At 37.0% G+C, this 24,575-nt stretch overlaps 1 protein-coding gene across 1 annotated transcript in view; it reads right to left on the reverse strand.

Moving 5' to 3' along the window:
- The window catches only part of LOC138705582 (man(5)GlcNAc(2)-PP-dolichol translocation protein RFT1-like), an 84,537-nt gene that overhangs the window by 38,133 nt on the left and 21,829 nt on the right, over positions 1-24,575 (reverse strand). The window contains exons 5-9 of the mRNA XM_069834185.1: positions 21,319-21,413; positions 13,268-13,399; positions 13,182-13,232; positions 10,251-10,253; positions 2,988-3,248 (exon numbers count right to left, since the gene is read on the reverse strand). Of these exons, the coding sequence (XP_069690286.1) occupies positions 2,988-3,248; positions 10,251-10,253; positions 13,182-13,232; positions 13,268-13,399; positions 21,319-21,413 (542 nt within the window). The remainder of the gene's footprint in view (positions 1-2,987; positions 3,249-10,250; positions 10,254-13,181; positions 13,233-13,267; positions 13,400-21,318; positions 21,414-24,575) is intronic.

Raw genomic sequence — 24,575 nt, forward strand, 5'->3', positions numbered from 1 at the left:
ATTGCATTTTTACTTGTATAATTTTCATCAATCTGCATATCATTATTTTCATCTTCACCAACACCATCATTAGCATCACTATTTTCTATTTCATCTGCTACTTCTTCAACCTCTTCTATTAGTCTCTTCTAATTCTGACAGATCAACTACTTCTTCATTTTCACTCTCACTCTCACTCTGTATCATACGAGTCACTTCACCAACATGTTCCTGATTATGTAGCCAATGTCATATATTTTCATGTCCCGCACAGAGGAGTCGCGGTCTAAGGCATCCCGCCTAGGACGCGCGTTACGGAATGCGCGCTGATTCGAGTCTTTATGGGGGAAGAAATTTTCTCACGAAATTTCGGCCAGTGTATGGGACCATTGCCCACCCAGCATCGTGATGCACTTGGGGAGCTATGATAGGTAGCGAATATCCGGTTTCGCAAACCAGCTATAACGACTGGGAGATCATCGTGCTAATCACATGATACTTCCATTCTGGTTGGATGATCGTTCACCTCTGCTTTGGCATGTGGTCGTGAGGCCAGCAGACGACTGGTCGGTCTTGGCCCTGCAAAGGGCAATAGAGCCATGGATTTATATATTTTCCCTCCTCACACTTTTATGTATCAAGAAGAGTAATCGTGTACAACTCAATCTAAACCAATAATCTACTGAGCTAAAAGTAAAGACAAATTCCCAACAGCAATAGACAAATAATTTGAGATGCCTGAAAGGCTTACTAACAACAACAATGGGCAAAGAAAATAAACTGGTGACAAAACTTTGTACAACACAAAACTACCAAGAGGGGTTAACAGAGACCCCACTGAATAAAAATAAATATTATTTATTCTCTTTGGGATGGAACACTTATGTAACCAACACCACAGACATGACGCGATAAACAAATCTGACAATAACAAGAAGTATCAATGTGCAAAGATACCGCTTTCACATGAAAATAATAAAACAATTTGCTTTGGAGTCTCTTCTGACCCCGCTTGGTAGTGTGAAGGATATTTGAACTTCTCCACCTCTTCAAAAGATAAATTTCCAATTTTTATATTTCCATTTCGTACAATATTCTGGTCACGAGACATAACCATATACTTTGTCTTTTCGGGATTTACTTCCAAACCTATCTCTTTACTTGCTTCTAGTAAAATTCCCGTGTTTTCCCTAATCGTTTGTGGATTTTCTCCTAACATATTCACGTCATCCGCATAGACAAGCAGCTGATGTAACCCGTTCAATTCCAAACCCTCTCTGTTATCCTGGACTTTCCTAATGGCATACTCTAGAGCAAAGTTAAAAAGTAAAGGTGATAGTGCATCTCTTTGCTTCAGCCCACAGTGAATTGGAAACGCATCTGACAGAAACTGACCTATACGAACTCTGCTGTATGTTTCACTGAGACACATTTTAATTAATCGAACTAGTTTCTTGGGAATACCAAATTCAATAAGAATATCATATAAAACTTCTCTCTTAACCGAGTCATAATCCTTTTTGAAATCTATGAATAACTGATGCACTGTACCCTTATACTCCCATTTTTTCTCCATTATCTGTCGAATACAAAATATTTGGTCAATAGTTGATCTATTACTGTTACTCTTATCCATTCCAATTAATTTATATGGTTGAAACGCCGCCCTTCGTGATCGGGTTAAAGGAGTCACATGGTCTGCCTTATGGCCTGTATTAGATCACGATGGCAGTTTATTGTTTCTAGTACTTACAGCGCTTCAAGCAGCTAGCAACTATTGCGAGAAATGCAAAAAATCATCCCAAGCTTCGTGACTGTATATAGTAGACTATGGTGTAATGTAATTTCCGTACTCAGTATCGTAAAGATCCTCCAAGTACACTTACAATTTACTCTTGGCAAGGGACTTTTATTGGAACTGGTTGTTCTGTGTGATATGACAACGGTAAATTTATATTAAATAGAATCTGCCTGGAACAGAATAAATTTATAATTTATTAACTCATCTTTCAAATCCTGAGATCAGTTATTCTGAAAATGCTTAAGAAAATTGAAGACTGGACATAAAAAAAGCTGTAAGTGACAAAGAAACAAACTGTAGATAACAAAGTTTTCTTGTGCAACTAGTAATGTATTATATATTTTGCACATCTATGGGAGCAGCTAGGCTCGAAGTAAATTTACGTGCTAGTTATAATTTTTCTCAATGGATTAAGCAAGAGGGTGGAGGCAGAATGAGAAGGGGAAGAGGGAGATAGGAGAAAGGGGGAGGGGTTACTCATTTCTGTTAGATACCGAATGAAGCCTGGGGCCATAGTACTGCTGAAGGATAATACCAATGGAGAAAATCCGTGGCTCCATCAGGAATTGAACCCAAAGCCTTCTAGCTTGCAGTACAACACATCAAAAAATATGTTACCACAAAGCCAAGACATTAATACTTTGGCTACTGAATTCTGTGTAAATCATTACCTGCAAACTTCATTGTGTTTACAGTTTTTATGTTTCTATACTAAGTACTCAAAAATTTATATTCCATCTATGTAGTCTATTTCGTTCGCCATAAAAATTGTCTACAATATTAATATAACTCATTTTGTCAGCTCAGACGAAATGTAACTAGGTGCTATGATACTTGCAAACCTATCTGAACAATACAGTAGCGAAACCTTCTATCTCCAAATGACTCATTTTATAATAATCAGACATTTTACAAGTATGGAAAATATGGTATGATGTTACAATATTTTTCTTTAAAAATCACTCTTTTTCACTTTAAGATATTTTATGCAGTTTACTTCATTTGTCAAAAACTGCTTAGCATGCACATATTAATTTTTGCAAATGAATAACTCATTTAGTGAAAATTACCTACTATCTTATTCTCTGCAAGGAAGCTATGTAAACTAAAGAAGCAACAACATGACCTCTCTGTGTATAGGCTAAATTCAAATTTAGAAACATCATAATATGAAGCAGAATTAATGTATATTACAGTAATACCTTACCTGATTCTGTTCTTTTATTGGTATATCCCTTGTCACCATTTGTGAGAAATAGAAGTATGCTGAGTCCTCTACTGGCCGGAAGAGAAACCGAGCCGCAATAGATCCCAAATTATTGACGACATCATACACACCCTGTTCCGAAAATGAAAGCACGGAGAACAAGGTCATTATGTACCTTTCTCCTTCTGTCAGAAACTGCTTCAATATGCCCTGCTTGAAGAAACTCCATGTTAGTATTGCAAGGTCACTGTCTATTATAGACTGTAAACAAAAAAAAAAAAGAAAAAGGTTTCAGTTTAACAAGGTGCGAGAACATGGGCAACACGAAATTAATCCAAATTTCCCACAAAAACTGGAATTTTCTTTAATAATAATAATAATAATAATAATAATAATAATAATAATAATAATAATAATAATAATAATACTTACTTACTGGCTTTTAAGGAACCCGGAGGTTCATTGCCGCCCCCACATAAGCCCGCCATTGGTCCCTATCCTAAGCAAGATTAATCCATTCTCCATCATCATATCCCACCTCCCTCAAATCCATTCTAATATTATCTTCCCATCTACGTCTCGGCCTCCCCAAAGGTCTTTTTTTCCCTCAGGCCTCCCAACTAACACTCTATATGGATTTCTGGATTCACCCATACGTGCTACATGCCCTGCCCATCTCAAACGTCTGGATTTAATATTCCTAATTATGTCAGATGAAGAATACAATGCGTGCAGTTCTGTGTTTGTAACTTTCTCCATTTTCCTGTAACTTCATCCCTCTTAGCCTCAAATAATTTCCTAAGAACCTTATTCTCAAACACCCTTAACCTATGTTCCTCTCTCAAAGTGAGAGTCTAAGTTTCACAGCCATAAAGAACAACTGGTAATATAACTGTTTTATAAATTCTAACTTTCAGATTTTTTGACAGCAGGCTGGATGATAAAAGCTTCTCAACTGAATAATAACACGCATTTCACATATTTATTCTATGCTTAATTTCCTCCCTAGTATCATTTATATTTGTTACCGTTGCTCCCAGGTATTTGAATTTTTCCAACTTTTGAAAAGATAAATATTATTATTATTATTATTATTTATTTATTTATTTACTAATATTTATTGCACTTTACAACAGCCTGGGGTCAATAACAGTTCAGCACAAGATAAAAGTTAGCAGAAGATTTACAGTAAACAAGGAATTAAAAAAGCAGTGCATACAAATAATTATTCAACTTAGAGACAAATACAAATAAACAGTAATGACAAAATGAATAGATAACTGCAAAATACATGATATAGCTTGCGCATGGAACGATTACCGAAAAGCAATGGTGGCATTGCTGTCAGTTTTGACGTGTTTATGTAGGCACGCCGAGGGGGCTAGAGGTGCAGGCTAATGGAAGTACTGTCTCCTCCAAGAATATGAACAAATGAGAACATCGTTGTGGAAATAAAGAACGTAGCAAGAAAAAAAATTTAAGCTAATTAAACGCTCAATATATGTTTACGAATGAAATAATAATACCGTGCGATACAAGACACGTATTCACATGCAATGGAACAGACTAAAGCTGTAATGTAACAATCACAATGCAAGACTGATTCTATCGATGTCATTTCTCTTCCGACTGTACTCTTGAATATCATTCAAGCTATCTCGTGACCTTTCCTGTCACCCGTTCTTCCTTATCGCATTGTTTCATTTGCATTCCTTCCATCGGTATTCCCTGCTTGCGAGACCTATACAATAAAGCTCAAAAAGAACACAAGCGAATGAAATTGAAATGAATGTGATAATAATAATAATAATAATAATAATAATAATAATAATTACAATAATATTATTATCATCATCATCATAATCATCATCATCTACTATTCAGAAGTTTCACATAGAAAAATAAAAATATATCAATATAATATGAACTACGCTTTGAAAAGGTTACAAATGAAAGAACTTATAAATTTGAACCAATTTTAAAGTTTTCACTTCCAATCTTGAGTAACAATATTCTCTTCTGGTTACCACTCCTGCTCCTCCTATTACCTCATCTTTTGAACTGAAACAGGATTCTTTTCGAGACTGCTAATCCAGAATCCAGAGTCGAAAGTTACCCACCATTTGCTCTTAATGGGTTGACGGAAAACCCCGGAAAAACCTCAATTTGTAATTTGTGTCAACCAGAATTTGAATTCGTGTCCATTTATTTCGTGGTCAGACATGCTAACCATTACTCTACAGTGGTGGATGGTGGACCCCCCGCCAAATGTCATCCTCATTTTCATTCATGTTATTAGAAAAACAGTTCTTCTTGGAATCCTCCGCTGTACATTCTATTTTATGTTGTAATTAACCACTGAACCAACAACTGTACACTTCTTTTTTTTTTTAATTTGCCTGTTGTGGTTTGACCATGGTTCCCTTTAAGCAACCAGTCATTATGCTAAATGCACAGGTTATACTTAAATGGGTTATTAAGAACTATGTCCAGCACTTGAAGCTGAGACGTCATCCCCCTAGGATAATGATTTAATCAGTGTTCATACAGTATGTCCTACCTCCTTCTAATTATGTAGCCAAAAAAAGAATAAGGAATTAACATTCCTTTCTTCCTTAATAAAGCACCTGGTAGTCGTCCACAATCTTCAGGTTTAGGTTGTCATTACAATACAGGTAAGGTTCCCATGACACAGCTGTTTTATACACAATCTGCGACGGAATGCAACATAGTGTTAACGTGTATTTATGTTGTTGTTTAGTGAACTGTCTGAACACAGGTTTGGACCCCACAAGTGACACCAACAAGACATCACTCATGAGGCAAGTAGGCCAGGAAATAATGAGATAGGGTGGACAGTCCCTTTCCCTCCTCCATTGCATACATTGCTGATTAGCTACATATTATACTAATCAGATTTCAGATGTATACAAACAACTGTTCTTCCTCTGATAATAGATGTACATATCAGCCAGAACCTCAATCAGAAATTAACGTGTATATGATGGGTTAGTATATCAGAATAGGAAAATGGTCTCCCATGCCTACAATTTCTCGAGAAATATGGGACAAAAGTTTTCTATTTATAAAAGGAAATATCTCAGCTAAGTGTTTAGTGTGTTACAAAGTACTAAACAAATTATCAAAATATAGCCTACTAATCATAACCCATTGTGTCACTCGAATGATTTGGTAAGTGCAAAGAACAGAAATGTGATAAACTCATTATGAAAGTGAAACCTTCGAGCAGGGGACCATGTTTACGCGTTTAAACTGAAATGTGTAATTTTAACAGGAAAACTTAACACTTTGAGCCTGGAACCATTTAAATACCCCATTACCATGTGCCGGAAAGTTTCAAGGATTCGAAAAAAAAAAATAATAAAATGGATAAATTTAGAGATAAAAATATGAAATTTTAACAGGCACTAAATAAACATATCTACTTTTGTGTATTATAGTTATATTGGTACTTACATTGACAAAATACTGACGCATAGACAGTTATCTGCACCATGACTATCAGGGCATGATATCATTTATCTATCATTTAATCTGTAGTGTCCTAAATCGACTCCCAGAGTAATTACTTACAGGGATATTAAAAGAATAGATGATATTGCACTGAAAGAAGATGGCGCATGATCTGGACAGTACGAACTGTAGACAAGAAAGTACACTTATTCAATATGTTAATACTTCAACTTTATGACAAACATGCACCATTAAAGACCAAACGTACCAGAAGGACCCCAGCCCCTTGGATGACGACTGAAATACGTAGCCTATGTCCGAACGCGACTTAGCCTATACAAAATACACACGCAACAAAAACGACGAATATTTTAATTTCTATAAACACCTCAGAAATAGAACGACTCAACTAATAAGAAATGCTAAACTCAAATACTCCTACAAACTTGTAGAAACCAACACAACCCCTTCCGAATTATATAAAAATCTGAACGTTATTGGACTTGGAAGGGCTAGTGAACAAGCAGACATTCCCATTCCACTTGACCGCTTGAATGAACACTTTATAAAGGACCCCACCTTAAATGACAACGAAACAAGACACAGTTTTGCCTGACTCAGCTCCATCAACTCGAGACAAATTCTATTTTATCGACGTCACTCCTATTGACGTAATGAAAGCCATCCGACTCATCAAGACGAAAGCCCAAGGGCTGGACAATATTAGCATAATACTTACACAGAAAATACAAGACATAGTAATACCTACAATTGCACACATATTTAATAGTTCCTTAATCACTTCAACTTTCCCTAAAATATGAAAGCAAGCTTTCGTTCTTCCTCTTCCAAAAGTCAAAGTTCCTACTGACCCGAACGACTATAGACCAATAAGTATCCTGCCAGCCATTTCAACAGCACTGGAAAAAATCGTACACAGACAAATTACTAACTATATGCACGAACACAAATTGTTCGACAAGTATCAGTGAGGTTTCAGAGCTTGACACAACACAAGCACTGCTCTACTTAAAGTGACCGAAGTGAAGCAAATAAACTCTAATAAAGTAACAATACTAACACTTCTTGACCTTAGCAAAGCTTTCAATTCTGTAAATTTTGACCTGCTCACCCATAAATTGAGAAATCTATATTTGTCAGAGACTGCTGTGAGTTGGTTCGAATCCTACTTACAGGAAAGACAACAATGTGTTGTATCCGGGAATCGAAGCTCCTCCTGGCTTGACATAACATCAGGTATACCACAGGGGTCGGTACTTGGGTCATTGTTGTTCAAAAATATAGGTGAATGATATTACATCTCTTGTAAGACATTGTTACTATCACATGTATGCTGACAACCTTCAATGCTACATCTCTTCTCGCTTAGACCGAGTAAACGACGCTATAGATAAATTGAATGAAGACATTGACAAAGAAACTCCATCTTCAAATCAATCCTGGAAAGACACAAGCAATTATATTAGGACACAAACAGCAACCCAACACTGTAAAACACCTTGACATTTCCCCCGTTAAAGTAAGTACAGTACATATCCCTTTCAGTTCTTCAGTAAAAAATCTTGGCATTCACATGGATAATAATCTCAACTGGGACATGGAAATCACAGAAACCTGCAGAAAAGTATATTCTATTATCCATGTGCTAAAAAGGATAAATGTTCATCTCCCCTCTTGGTTAAAAAAGTCGCTTGTGCAGATGCTTGTATTTTCCTATTTTAACTATGCTGACATTTTACTGACTGACATCTCCAGAGACAACAAAACGGAACTTAAACATGCTCATAATTTGTGTGTACGTTTTGTAAGCAATGTTCCAAATATATGATCATATTACCCCATCCCTGGAAGCAATAGGTTGGCTTAAACTAGATAAGAAAAGAAATTTACATTCACTTCTCTTTCTCTTCGAAATCTTGAACTCTTCTATTCCTTTCTAACTGTCGTCTCGCTTCATTTACCATAATCTGAACACACGCTCGTCATGAAACACTACTAACAATACCATCTCATCGCACCTCCTCATACGCATCCTCTTTCACTATAGCCCTGCCAAGACTCTGGAATTCGCTACCTGCTAGCACCATGGACTGTCGAATTCAAATGCAAACTTACTAGCCACTTGGTTAGTAATTGAAACTCGTTTAGACATGGCTTCTTGTAAATAGTTTCCTTAATCTATCACAAAATATTTCAATATCCGGTAATTTCATCACTATACAATTTTGTTATTCTAGGTTTAATTTGTAATTCAGTAAATATAAAATATTCTTTGTTTTTCTATTATAAATTATCTAGCTTTCATTAGTCAGGTAATCTTTTTGTACTTTGATTTTATTGTAACTGTAAATTTAATACTAATTGTAATTTTATTCTTCATATTATAGTTGTAATCTCCTGGTAGAGGGGCAGAGAAGGCCTGATGGCCTTATCTCTACCACGTTAAATAAATAAATAAATACTAATGCGTCTTGGTGTTGCAGATTTTGGCACATTATTCCAAGTTTCCATAGATAATTCACACTAATTATATACATATAAAACACACTTTTGACATTAAATACTACATTTTTTCACATTCAGTTATTTTAGCATTAATTTCTTTTCACTGCTACTCCCAGTAATTCACTCTTGTATGGTAGATTTTGAAGCAATTCCCGATGCATAGTCCCACATCGCATCTCGCACAGTAGATGGTCGTGTACTTCTGTGTGGCCTTGCCAGTGTGATGTCTCTATCTGCGCAAACTTTGCATGTATGCTGAGTATGACCTTTTCGTTTCGATCTTGTATCAGGAATTCTGTGAGGAAAATGATCTCTTCCAACAAGCCTACCACAAGTACTGAGACGTGATTGTATTGTCATTTCCATCCTTAGACTCGTAACAAGACTCTCTGCAACTTTTGAAATGAACTTGTGAAGTGTCAATTTCTTTACACATTTTTTGCGGTGCAAAATATGCGCATTCACAAGTGCAAGATCAAAGAGGTGAGGTGAAAAAACAACTTTGTCCACCACTTCAATGATTTCCTTTGAAAGGAATAATATAAGAGCATTTGGTCAGATTTATCTACTCCTATTTTGAATTTATTACAGTCCACAACTGCAATGGGTTTTATTTTTTGATGCTCTCCTTTCGATTTTGTTTCAACAATGTGATCATGGGCAGTGCTTAGTAAATATACATCTAGTACATCACGCCATTTTATAGCTAGGAGATGATCTCTTTGTGCAATCAGTTTTTCCCCTTTTTTTTAGTTTTTTCTGAAAATATATCTTTTGGTATTTCTTTGTGATTTTCCATAACGGTTCCTACTGCTTTTGTTCCAACAGTCCACAGGTGATCGAAAAGTTTTGGACTTGTGAAATATCTGTCCATATAGACTGTGTGCCATTTGTTTGTTACTGGTTCACATAATCTATTGACAACACTGAAAGCAGTATTATAATCTACATCTGTTTCGTGTGCACCAGCACAAACTTCGAGACTGTAAACATATCCACTGTTAGCCTCGCACAGTTCATAGATTTTTATTCCATGTTATTGAGGCTTTCCTTTTATATAAACTCGAAAATATATTCGGCCCCGAAATGGACAGATAGCCTCTTCTATTGTAAGATTTTCGTCTGGAGTGTATACGTCTCGAAATCTCGTTGTGAGGATATTCAAGATTGGCTTTATTTTGTAGAGAGGATCATAGCCTGGCTTGTCTCTCATTGTCATTTAGTTGCAGCATTGTGAAAATTGCCAGAAACCGATCCTGAGACATCCTAAGTGTTTTTGTGTAAGTAGTACGTAGAATTGGCTCTGAATTCCAGTAATCCCATAGGGACGGCTTCTTTACTAAGCTGAAAAAAATATTTTTATTTCATTGATAGACACGTCTTTCCATTGAGCATATATAGATTTTGGTTTGATAGAGCCTTCATTTTTTCTAATATTGATTTGTTGTTTGGCATATTTATTTGTTTCTGATTGAATTTCGAAAAATACTGAATTTTCAACAAATAATTGAATACATCAATGGCAGAGCTTTCGTCGTTTATTTCCAAATCTGGGTTCAGTCCCGGATTTCCAGAAAATATACGTTTATTTAGTAACTGAATATTTTTGTTCCAATTTGAATTTGTTTCTGTGGGATTTCTAGAAGCAGGTAGTTTTCTTTTTCGTCCCCTCTCTGGTTGTGGTTCTACTGGTAGGTCTACAGGTTCTGTTTCAGGGTATACTGGTACAGATTCTGTTTCTAGCTCTTCTGTTTCTGGGAGAATAAAATCTTGCTCCGTAGCAAAATGATTAGATTCCTCAACTTCATAATCTGAATCTGAATCATTCAAAATTTCACACAGTTCGGCACTCATTACAATCGCGGCCGTGAAGGTTGCACATTTGTACTCGTCCCTGGCTTATTCATTACGCATCGAACACGCTTCCACTGTAATATCTAGGTGGCAACTGGAGATATTGTGAAACTTATCCTTATAAGGCATTCTATATTTAGTCTGGAGTCATAGAATTACAGCTGGAGAATGTTGTCTTATGAATGCTGACATAAACACTACTTCAAGAAATGTTTCGCTTTATGTCAAGCTACCAGAGATACAGCACAGAACTCCAGATGGCGCAGCATGTAAATGCCATAAGCTAGAGCACTCTGCTATATAAAACTAATATTATAAGAACAGAGCTATAATACGCCACAACATTCATAACGATATCTCATATGGTTCTCTCAAAACTAATGTTCGAACTTTGTGCATGAGCTTTGAATAAGTCGCTGAGGTTGAAGACGCTGCAATACATTGTTCCAGAGGGCATAACTTAAAGTCTAATTAAACTGATGTCTTTGCTATATAAAACTAAAACTAGAAAGACAGACCTACAATACAGTGCAATATTCATGTTGAAAACTCAAAAAGGTTTCAGTGTAGTACTTTTTAAACTTGTAATGGTAATAGTACCATGGCCGGAGTCTTGGAGAATTTAAACACATGGTAATATTACCATGGCCAGGCACAAAGTGTTAAGCCGACATTTTTTAATGTGTGAGTTTAACTACATCCATTATGCAAATGGTACAGGTTTTTAATTTTCAACGTTTTTGCGAAACAATAAAATTAGTGGTTCCGAGACATGATAGTACATAATATAAGTTAGTAAAAATTAGCGTACAAAACACTGATTATTCGTCTGTTATGTAAAGGCGTCTGTCTTAACCATACTTAAATGGTTAGCACACACACACAGAGGTTTCTTGTTATAGCTAATAGGTAGTTCACCATCTTCGGCTGCTTCTTTGGCAAGTCTGTCCGCCAATTCATTGCCTTCTATACCAATATGTGCCTTTACCCATCCAAAGTGAATTGTCCAGTTGAGGTCCTTAAGTTGGCGAATCTTCCTTCGAAATTATTCTATTATTGGGCTGTGTATATGTATACATAAGCTATACACTCTGCACTTTCTTTAATATTATTCATGTGAATACTTCCACAGCAACAAAAAGATTCTTCTCTTGCTGGCATTATCTTACATTCACTGCAATTACAGCACTCTGAGTTCTTAGAGCCTATTTCTGTTCTCAAGTGAAGTACTTCTAGGACTTCCACATTAGGTTCCTTTTGAGGTTCGAACTGGAACAGTTTATTTCTGACCATTGCCTTATAGATACCGATTAAAATGAAGGCTATGAAAATCACAGCTATTTAATATTTCTGTTTATTTACACATACAGCATCAGTCCACGCTGATGTTATGTCATGGTCTGTAGCATGCCATATTACAACGGCAAATAAACAGTATTCCAGACATCGTAGAAAAGTGTGGTCTCTTCGTTGTTCTTCTTTGTGTCAACTTTCTTAATAATTAATAAAAGAAGTAGGTGTTCTTTAACTGAACAGAGCCTTTAAGAGTTTAATAAATTTTTGTGTGAATTCAATAATATTACATATCCCATACCTCAACCAAATATCTGTTGTAAAGCCCTGGAAGATATTATTAGAAGATGTGAACAGTATTCCAAGTTTTCCAAGGAGCAGTGCAGTTGCCTTATTTCGACTAGCCAATGGTCATGACTGCCTAATAGCCCAACTATACAGAATGAACATGTACAACTCTCCAGACTGTGTACTAATGCAAGAATCCACTATCTAAATGAAAAGAGATCAAGTTAAAGAAAAATGAATTCTAATTCAACGAGCATTAGTAACTACTGTATTTGCTCACCATGTATTTCCCACATACAAAATCTTTAACGATTATTTTGGATTTTGTTTTGTTTCACGTAATTTAAACACCAACATCAAGGGTCCATAAATGAACTGGATCAATCTGATTCCCAATAATCATCCGATTAATTATAGATAATGGATAATTCATTATGATTACAATAAATTTAATTATTGCCAAATCAAGGTTATGAAAAAAAATATTGCTACAAAATTTGAATAAAACATTGGCACAACTTAATATAGTCTCAATCATGCTAAAATAACAGCTAAATGAAATCCTACACTATAAATTCCGCGTATTTTAAGCATCCCAATTTTAAAAGTCCGCAAATTATGCAAGCAAATGCGGTAAATAACATTTAGTATTTTAAACAAATGGTATCCAAGTACAAAAGACTGCCAAAGGTAAGAAAATACATTATTAAATTAAAATATTGTGAAGCAGCAAGTAAGACAAATGCAAATTACCTTTACCTGACTGTCCATCTTTGATGGCAGAAAGTCCATTAAAGATTCAAATGGAAACTCATCTTCAACTTAGTGACAGAATCTCTGCGGACAAACCTAAGGTTTAATGGAACCCTGCCATTATCATCATCCTTTTTCATTAAAGCACGTTTCTTCATTAAGTGTTTCATATAATAATGAAAGTACACATAATGACCTATGGTGTAGACAACAGCTGCCAGCACCTGCAATAAAACACTGATCATTATAAAATACTTGATAGCTCTTCTTAGAAACTACATTTCAAATCATGATAAGCCTACTGATCACAACAATAGAACATTTAAAATAGAAAAAGGATGGTTACTATAGAGTGATTATGTACAATCTATTCACTTATTATAGCACACATTGAATTCAAATTTTAGCTAACAGATACTAAAACACACCCTACCAAAATTATCAGTATTATCGTATCTGCAATATTATGGGCATAGGGCTTATACCAACCATGATAGTCAGAAAAAAAAAAAAATATATATATATATATATATATATATACATATATATATTTTTTTATTTATTGACGTTGTAAATTGGTATAATCCCTATACCCATAATATTGCAGATATATTAATAATTTTGGTAGGATAGGGTAAAGGGGGTATAGATGGTGCACCTTTTTAAAGTCAAAATAATTCACTTGAAGATGTTATACAATATTTAATTTAAGACATACACGTTACAGGGATTTGGTGGGAGACTCTTAGCGTCTCATAAGTCATATGTAATTTTTGACTCTAAAAATACCCATAGAGAAAAATTGAGCAATGTGCTAACTCATCCACCTGGGTGGGTAAGATAACGCAGTGTGGAAACATGTGATAAAACTTACTTTACTGTTCTTTTCTCATCTCTTATTCTTCTCTTTTCCATCCTGCCACAAAGAGAACACATATTAGCATGAACTGAGCATGTTTCATGCAACCACTTACTGCATAAGATGCATTTAATCCAATCTACTATTGATATAGTTTTCTCGTATTGTTCCAAACACTTAACACACTCATTTTCACTTATTTCACCGTCAGAATTTCCACTCACTGAAATGCCATCTGATGAACATGTTACATTTTTCTTTCTATACACAAGCCTACATTTTGTGAGTTTGGACGTAGGCCTAGTTGAATTTTTTTTCCTTCTCTTTCTGTGCAGTCACGGTTGTTCTTTTCTTCCTTTCTTCAATGTATTTTGAATCTGTAATTATTTTTTCTGATTGTTTTCTTCTCGAGGTACTTGGTTTAGTCATCTTCGGAATAGGTGACACTTTTTGAAGGGCTTTGTTGGGAGTAAGGGGTAGGTCTATGGGTTGACTGACTTCAGTGGGAGGCTCGGATTCATGGACTGTGGAAAAGGAGGGTTGGAAAGTGGATGGTTGGGAAGTGGATGGTTGGGAAGTGGAAGGTTGAGGACTTGGAACTCTTCAGGCCATTTTTAGACCGTGACATTTCGGACAGGTGAAATGCATGATCTGGTATAGCAGATTTATCTAATGGGAAAATTCCACATGCACGGAATCCAACAACATCAATTCCTGCAGTAGCTGCACGTGACCATGCTTCACATAAAAGTTTGCCAAACTGCAGGCGATTAAGCTTCCGGTTTTCGTTCCTCAGCATCCAAGACTGACAAGCCTGATAAAATTAGGTTGCAAAGGTATGAAGAAGCGGTCCAGGGGCTGAAGATGGTGTGTTGTGTGGCTTGGCAGACACAACAACACTGTTTCATTCTGCTGCAAATTCTAACATTTCAGGCCAATTCTTATGTGATGAGTGGCCATCTATAATGATCAGAGTCTTCCCGGCAGGTTTTCTGGGAACAAAGTGATTTTTTAGCCAATCCATAAAAATAACTGCAGTGACATAGGCTGATTTTTTACTTATCGTCATCACGGATCCTGGAGGCATGCCATCAGGAAATTCAGCCTTCTTATTAACACCTTTAAAAATGCAGTAAGGAGGTAAGAAGTTACCTTCTGCATTACAGCAGGATATAACAGAAATTGTTTCGCCCTTTTCTCCGGACATGAGAACTTGAACGTCTCTACTTCTCTTAATTTCCACAACTTTGTCTGGCTTATTGTTAAGCTGCAAATCTGTTTCATCTACATTAAACACATTTGGTGGTTTTTTTGTTAAATGATTATCAGCAAGTACAGTTGTAACTAGATGAAAGTATTTATCAATCTCTTCCCTGTTCATACCTTGGGCTCACGGGACAGATAAACCCTCTACTTTTCTCACAGAGAGGCATGGGTTTCTCTCCATGAATGACCTGTACCAATCACGACCAGATGTCCTCTTTTCTTCATTAAATTTATTTTCTAAATCGTACATTTCAGCTACATTCCTAACTGTACCTCTAGTGGGAGGAAAGCCTGCAGCTTGGAATGCCTTTATGTGGTCGACTAATTTTAATTCCATTTCACATCCTAAGGAGGTCAGTTTCTGTCAGATGCATTTCCAATTCACTGTGGGCTAAAGTAAGGGGATGCACTATTACCTTTACTTTTTAACTTTAATCTAGAGTATGCCATTAGGGAAGTCCAGGATAACAGAGAGGGTTTGAAATTGAACGGGTTACATCAGCTGCTAGTCTATGCAGATGACGTGAATATGTTAGGAGAAAATCCACAAACGATTAGGGAAAATATTGGAGTGTAGGCTTTCACGGCCGGCGTCAATAGTAGAAAAGTTTTCCGGGCTATGAGGCCGTGGTCTGTTGGTTGTGAGACCAAACGTTTCGTTCACTGCTGCGGTGAACATCTTCAGTGGTGTCTATTGCTGGTGCGGCTGGTTCTACTGCGTGTGCCGATTGCCGTCTGTGTTGGCTGCATCGTTATATATATATATACACTATACACTATATATACAACGATGCAGCCAGCGCAGACGGCAATCGGCACACGCAGTAGAACCAGCCGCACCAGCAATAGACACCACTGAAGATGTTCACCGCAGCAGTGAACGAAACGTTTGGTCTCACAACCAACAGACCACGGCCTCATAGCCCGGAAAACTTTTCTACGATTAGGGAAAACACGGGAATTTTACTGGAAGCAAGTAAAGAGATAGGTTTGGAAGTAAATCCCGAAAAGACAAAGTATATGATTATGTCTCGTGATCAGAATATTGTAAGAAATGGAAATATAAAAATTGGAAATTTATCTTTTGAAGAGGTGGAGAAGTTCAAATATCTGGGAGCAACAGTAACAACTATAAATGATACTCGGGAGGAAATTAAACACAGAATAAATATGGGAAATGCCTGTTATTATTCGGTTGAGAAATTTTTATCATCCAGTCTGCTGTCGAAAAATCTGAAAGAATTTATAAAAAAGTTATATTACCGGTTGTTCTGTATGGTTGTGAAACTTGGACTGTCACTTTGAGAGAGGAACATAGGTTAAGGGTGTTTGAGAATAAGGTTCTTAGGAAAATATTTGGGGCTAAGAGGGATGAAGTTACAGGAGAATGGAGAACTGCAGAACTGCACGCATTGTATTCTTCACCTGACATAATTAGGAACATTAAATCCAGACGTTTGAGATGGGCAGGGCATGTAGCACGTATGGGCAAATCCAGAAATGCATATAGACTGTTAGTTGGGAGGCCGGAGGGAAAAAGACCTTTAGGGAGGCCGAGACGTAGATGGGAAGATAATATTAAAATGGATTTGAGGGAGGTGGGATATGATGATAGAGAATGGATTAATTTTGTTCAGGATAGGGACCAATGGCGGGCTTATGTGAGGGCGGCAATGACCCTCCGGGTTCCTTAAAAGCCAGTAAGCAAGCAAGTAAGTATGAAGAAGGACCCATTTTCGGCTTTTCAAATTTCTTAGAAGCAAGTCTCCTATGTAAAGTCGCCTATGGAACATTAAATGTTCTCCCCGCTTCCCTAATTTTCACGTTGTCTTCCAAAATTGCTGTAATTGCATTATGAAGATTATCCTGAGTTCAAGAACCAAGAACACTTTTCCTTTTGTAAACTCTAGGCATGATCTGTAGAGAACAGAAAAAGACTGAATATAACTCTGTCCATCAGGATTATTACCTGCAGATGTAGGCAGTACTTCAAGCAGTGCGCAGTCTCTTCCCCGCCTTCATGTGCGCCATCTCTACCGAATAGCATACATATTGTGACAGCGACGTGAGATTCGAACTCACGACCAGCGTCCCGCAAGAGAGCAGACCGCACGTGAGCCGACACAGGCTCCATGAAGCACTGTGGGACGGCGCGCGGCGGAGAGAAGAAAGGGGAAAGGGCCTAAGCGACGAGGGAGAGTGCGCGCGCAACTGCTGCGTACGGAGTAGGGGGGTCGGACCCTCCCGACTCTTCGAGAAGTGCGTCGAAGTGGAGATATCCAGATAATTCTCTGCACACCTGTAGAAATTTCTCGCAACTATGATTTCGCTATAAAAGAAGAAACACCAGCGAACTCGAGCAGGAAAACTAAAAGGGGCCGATGCGATGAGGGGCACGTCGGCGCCGTCATCACCATCCCCTCGGCTGATCTTGAAGACGGTTAACAGAAGATGCGACGATTGGCTGATTGCTGACGGATGGATAAGAGGCCGCCCATGCAGAGTACTGGTAGACACCGGGGCGTCGCTCACCATCGCCAGACCGGAAGTTGTGCGTGGCCTACCTGGGAGGACGCCGCTGCGCCGGTATGAGCTACGTACTGCCTCGGGCGAGAGCCTGCCCATCCAGAAAGAGGTTTTCCTGGATCGGACCAATGTCTGGAGATGTGGGTGTTCGTCGCCAACATCACTGAAGACGTCATCCTGGGACTCGACGCCATGCGGATCTTCGATGCAACGGTGGACGTCCGGCGCCGTATCCTCCGTTTTGGTCAGGATGAAGTGTTCCTGAGGGACGTCGAAGACCAACCAATGGCCAGCAGACTCACCTTGAAGAATCATGTGACAATCCTGCAGGCTGCGAGATGGTGGTGACGGCAAGACTGGACGGACAACCTAAGAGAAACCTGCTCCTCAATTCGCAAACAACTCCGATAGATGGGGTTTATGTGGCCAGATCCTTACTCCCGAAGCAGAAGGTGGTACCGGTGAGGGTCCTGAATGTCACCAATCGGGACAAGGAGGTGCCTAGTGGAACTGTACTAGGTAGCGTCGAGCCGGTGGTGTCTGTGACGTCTCTGGCAGATAACGAGGAGTGTCACCGACCACGTCCAGATCTAGACCCATCACTGAAAGAGCTGGCTCGAGAATTGGCGGAGAATTTAAACAAAGGAGAAAGAAGACAAGTCCACGATCTACTGACAGAATTTCAAGACGTGTTCAGTCTGTCTGAAAACGACTACCGGAGAACGGAGAAAGTTCAGCAGAAAGGGGAAAGGGCCTAAGCGACGAGGGAGAGTGCGCGCGCAACTGCTGCGTACGGAGTAGGGGGTCGGACCCTGCCGACTCTTCGAGAAGTGCGTCGAAGTGGAGATATACAGATAATTCTCTGCACACCTGTAGAAATTTCTCGCAACTATGATTTCGCTATAAAAGAAGAAACACCAGCGAACTCGAGCAGTTTTCAGTTGATTAGTCAGCCAGTCAGTGAGAAAGCCAGAGCAAGCAAGCCAGTCTTGTGTACCGGAGTTCGGCTCGAGTGTGCGTCCGCAACTGTATCAGCATCCGAAGGCCTGAGTTCGAGTGCAGTGGACCGCAGTTGGAGGGACCTGAGTTCGAGTGCAGTGGACCGCAGTTGGAGGGACCTGAGTTCGAGTACAGTGAACTGTCTCTGAAGGTCTGTGGTTCGAGATACTGTGAACTCGAGTGACTGAGCTAGAAGAACTGTGAACTGAGAACTGATAGTTCTGATTTGTAAATAGTGCTTTGTAAATATTAGTTAAGATTAACAGTTCATTGTTGTTCGTACTAGTCCAAGTAAATTGTCATTGTCGTCGGTGGAGTGCTATAACGAATACTGTGTTGAGTGAAAATCCAATTGTTGACGAGAGCGTTTAAGGCGAATTGTAGAAAAGAATTATTGTTGTGACGAATAAATTACATTGTTGTTACTAATAAAATTCACAATATTTTTGTGCCTATTATTGGATGTGAAGTTGTTGGACGAGAGCACTGAACCATGTCATAAAGAATGAGGACAAGTTCCTTTGTATTTAGAAGTAACAACCTTCAGCCTAATGGCATTCTTTTCCTTCTTAAGCTGCAGACAAAATAAACCTTTGAAAATTGTTGCACTTACCAGAGATCCGACTTCTCACAAATTGATGTATCTTTATTCTTTCTCTTGCTGTTACAAACACCTAAATTTTATACAAAGAACCTCCTCTGATGGCTGTTTTGACACGACTGGTTAGGATAGCTACTTCCTGCAATTTTATGGGTAAATCATGAGGTGCGCCATCTATGTATACCACTGCGCTATCTCACCCCCTCTTACCCTATGTTTTAGTGTCTATTAGCAGTAAGTGGCCAAAATTTCAATTCAATGTGTGCTATAATAAGTGAACAGAGTGTATCTAACCATAGACATGTAGTAAAAAAAATAGGACGAAGATTTAATCTAGAGTGTAACCATTCTTTTCTATTTTGAAACTTAATATGTGTACACACATCAGTAAAAAAATGAAAGACCTCTGATAAATTGTATTATATTTATGAATACTTGAAGATAGGCTATTTGTACCATTATTTTGCATGCAATAAGAAGTAACTTCCCTTAAATACTGAACACTATGACAAAAGAACTGGAGACGAAAGCTACACCACAAACCTGATATTATTCTCCATTATAACCAAACAAAAGGTGTTGTGGATACAATGGATAAAATGGTCAATGAATATTCTGTAAATCGTGCAACAAGAAGATGACCGTATGTTGTGTTCAAGAATTTGGTTGACATAGGATCCCTAAATGCATTCATTACTTGGATGACGAAAAATCTTATGTGGAAAGATAATTCTTTTGACATGAGAAGATGCGTCCTTCTGGAACTCGGAAAGTAGCTGGTAACTCACAGAGAATGCCGATTCCATTCGGTCTACACAGAGTGATTACAGATGCAATGAAAAGCGTGTTCCGTGAAGAACAGAACTCAGAAGTTGCAGAAAATAAAAGGTTGATGTCAATGAAGTCCAAGGAAAAATTATAGAAAAACAAGAACAAAGTGTGAGAAATGTCAGAATTTCGTTTGTGAAACCCACTGCAAGAAAATACAGGGAATAGTGTGTTTTTGGTTGTTACATCTAATGAATATGAATTTGTGAAACTTGGTGTAAATAAACTTAAATAGTAGCGTGTATCATTTGTAAAAGTGTTAGAAATGCATTTGTGAAACCTAATAGAGAATAAAATCCAAAAAGTAGTGTGTCTTGCACATTGTAAAAAAAAAAAAAAAGAAATCTTTCATTCGCTTTAAAAATTCAAAATGTTAATTTGACACTTCATGCCTATTAACTAAAGCAGTGTTGTGGTACTGAAATTGTTTTATAATTATTACAAAAGTTCTAAGCTTAATATGTAATAAATGGAAGTATTCATTTGAATTTTTGGTCTGGAGTGATTTAAGGAGATTCAAAATCATAGCAGTAGGAAAGTGAAATAGAATGTATTCTTATAGTTACTTCTAAGAAAAAAAAAATAATATCCTCCTGACTCCTGAGTATAGTATAGCTTACTAAATTATAATTCATACATAATTATGATATAACATATACGTGCAGAAACCCGAAGTATAGTATAATATACCTGCATTTCTGCCCTTTCTGTAACCTGCAAAATTTTTTTCAGCATTTTCCTCATGTCAGTTCCTCTCTCTCTCTCTCTCTCTCTCTCTTTTTTTTTTTTTTTTGAAGTGTTGAATTACATTGAACTTTAAAAATAAAACAAGAAATGTATCAGGACTCAGGAGGATAAATCCATAGTTTTCAGACAATTTGACTTAGTAAAATATTCATTTACACATTCGTTATTTAATTATTTTATTATTAATTCATTCCTTACCCACAGCAAATGCAAACCTTTCTCATATGCATACTCTTATTTCTGCTTGCATATAACATAGAAGTCTATGACAACAATTTATAATTATAATGATATCTGATGCCTTAATCTGATCTTACTTGGGCAATAGAAAATGCTACAACAGCCAGACGTGGACTATACACGATGATAGGTGTGAATGTTGCAGTGCGAACTAATATAGAGACAACCTGAAACAGTGAATTAAACAACAGTTATAATTTATGAATAAAATGTTACAACAATACAATATCCTCTGATTGAGGTTCTGGCTGATATGTACATCCATTATCAGGTAGTACATCTCACTTGACGATATGTGTCAGAGGAAGAACAATTGATTGTATGCATCTGAAGTCTGACTAATGTAACATGTAGCTATTGGGCGATGTATGTAATGGAGGGGGAAAGGAACTGGCTTCCCTAACCCATTATCTCCAGGCCTAATTGCCTCACAAGTGATGCCTTCTTGGTATGACTTGTGAGGTTCAGCTCTGTCTTCGAACAGTTGACTAAACAATAACAGCACAATGTAACTGACGTTCAGAATGCACATCAGCATTTCCTGACTTTCAACATGAAAGCACTAAGCTTTATCCTCAGACATACTCTGAAAAGAATTATTTAACAAAATTAAATTTTTGTTTGGAAACATTACACTTCGTGTAAATTAACGCCAAAGTAGAAAGGAAAATGTGAATTTTACTATGTGAAATCTGTTTGTGCTAAGTTGTCAGCAGTAATCTCACTAGAGATTTTGATTTATGTAGGGAAAATAAAAACTCAAGTGGGATTTAATTGACTATTACACGATTAGAAGAAACTATATAAAGATTAGAAAAATAAAGCACTCTAATACAATAAAATAGGTATTAATTGAGTTACTGAAGTTCCATTTCACTAACGTTAGCTTCACCAAAACGTTTGAACAGAGCCGCCATTTTCAGTTGTGGGAAAGAAATGACGATACTGTAAAGAATTTGTAGTTTGAAATGTTGACAGACAAAAAAAATAAATGCTAGGAAAGTGATAAAAACAAATGCTAGAGAAGTGATAAAAACAAACAAATGCTAGGGAAGTATTAAAATTGTAGCAATAAACACCCTTGATTGGTTGAAACACATCCTTTCGTATAGTTTTATTGGTCGAAAGTAGTATGAAGTAGTAAAAGTGTAATAGTCAGCATAAAAAATGACATTTTTTTCTGATTTTGAATGTACGTATGCATTTTGCAACACTTCACTTTGTTATCACTCTAAGACATTTATAATTATAGTGTATTTCCTCAATTAACATTCAAAAGACGGACATTCCTTAAAAAAATTTAATGTGACTCTAACATATTACATAAAATATTTATAGGCTGCAATCGTTTCCGATTTTACTTCCCAATTTACGAAAAGCATTATTTAAAAATTATAGAAATACTGAATTGTACTAGTAGCTTATACTGAGATTTTAAGTAGGCTACATTACTTACTCATCAAGAAAACAACACTAATGTGAATGTGAATGTGAATGTGAATGTGAATTTCTCGAGTAAAAATCATAAAACAAAATTCTATTGAGTGCTGTATTTTCTACGTAAAAGATGATGGAACCCTGTGTAAAATTTATTGGAGCGGACAGGGACAGATTACTGCTCAATGCATCAGAAATTCAAGGCCTAAATGGAGTTCAAACAGTCCATGGGAAATGGAACCTAACTTCTACTGTGACGAAATTGATGGGTACTATCTTATAGAGGAGAAAATACTGAACAATATTATTTTTATTTGGTTTAAAAATTGAAAATAATGTAGAAGTTAACATTATTTCCATTTTAGATTCCGAAAATTTTAATTAAAAAAAATAAAACAAAACAAATTTAAAGTTTAATAACTCTTAAAGTTTAGTATCCCGATCTAGTGTACAATCCCACACGATATATCCTGTTGAATCCAGATCTGACATTAGAATAAAATAAGCTAATTCTCATATGAAATCTGTTTTTTGTCTCTCCTGCAAAATGAGGTCTGAGAAGTTAAGGTCCCTTTTCCCATGGACTGTCACATTTATTTTCACATCTTAATGCACCTTTCAGAAGAAATACGAAGTAAATCCATGTTAGTATAAACTGACTCAATTTGGGTTAACAAAACTATAAAATGGTTTGCAAAAAAGGCATTCAAAAACCGGTACTAAATGTATTAGAAGATATTTCACAGAATACCCATTTCTTCGCAGTTTCTCCTTTCCTGTTAATGCTCTTCCCTTGTGAAGTCTGTTGCAACATGACAGAATTTTAGCAATCAAAATTTAGCATACTGTACTTGTCAGAAATTAACTTCATCAAAAGAGAACCAAAAATTCTAGTAAGAAGTAGGTCTTCATGGTGTTAACTAACAGGGATGATCTCAGTAGAGAAATAATGAAGTCCAGTTGGAAGAAACCTCACAATACCTATATTAGCGACGCGAAATTCGAAAAAAAAAAAAAAAAAAAAAAAAAAATGCTGAAACGGCATTCTGGCATATTCTACCAGGAGAAAACCATTATGGGCAGTCACCCCAATACACAGAGACACTTGCAACATGTAAAAGGAGATGATTATTTTCCAAAAACCAACCTTACATGCTTCAATATGGCTTTTAAAGTAGATACCTATTACAAAAGCCGAATATAGAATATGTGAGTAAAGTAGTTTTTTGAAGTAATTCATATAGGCCTAAATATATTCATGCATTAAGATATTTTTGGAAGAACTTTTCAGAGGAAGGCATAATTGTTTTTTTTTTTTTTTACAGAAAAAGAGTATGTTATGCTCTCTATTACTATAATACACAAGGTTACATAATTTTCCGAGACTTAATTTTCTGTCTGAAAAGGTCTAGGTTATAAGCATAATTCCATAGGCAATCACATTTTCTCTAAAACCATCGTTTTTGGAAACGTATCAAACATGTTAGTGTCATGCAATGTTCGAACATGACAGAAGCAACCAAGATATTACAAAAAATTCATCTTATTCCATATGAAAAACTAATTGCAAGATATGTGCTAAAATCCTTAAGTGGTTAAAACATGAAGTGAAGAACGGCGAATATTTTCATAATGTGACAGCGACGTGAGATTCGAACTCACGACCAGCGTCCCGCAAGAGAGCAGATCTCGCAGAGCACCGACGGACGGCGCGCGGTGGAGAGAAGAGAGGGGAAAGGGCCAACGCAACGAGGGGAGAGTGCGCGCGCAACTGCTGTGTGCGGAGTGAAGGTGGGGACGGACCCTCCCGACTCTTCTAGAGAAGTCCGTCCGAAATGGAGATAGCCAGATAATTCGAGAAGTCGTACTTTCCAGAAACTGTGGTGTGAGTATAAAT

This window comes from Periplaneta americana, chromosome 9 (assembly GCF_040183065.1).
Source record: "Periplaneta americana isolate PAMFEO1 chromosome 9, P.americana_PAMFEO1_priV1, whole genome shotgun sequence".
Lineage (NCBI taxonomy): Eukaryota > Metazoa > Arthropoda > Insecta > Blattodea > Blattidae > Periplaneta > Periplaneta americana.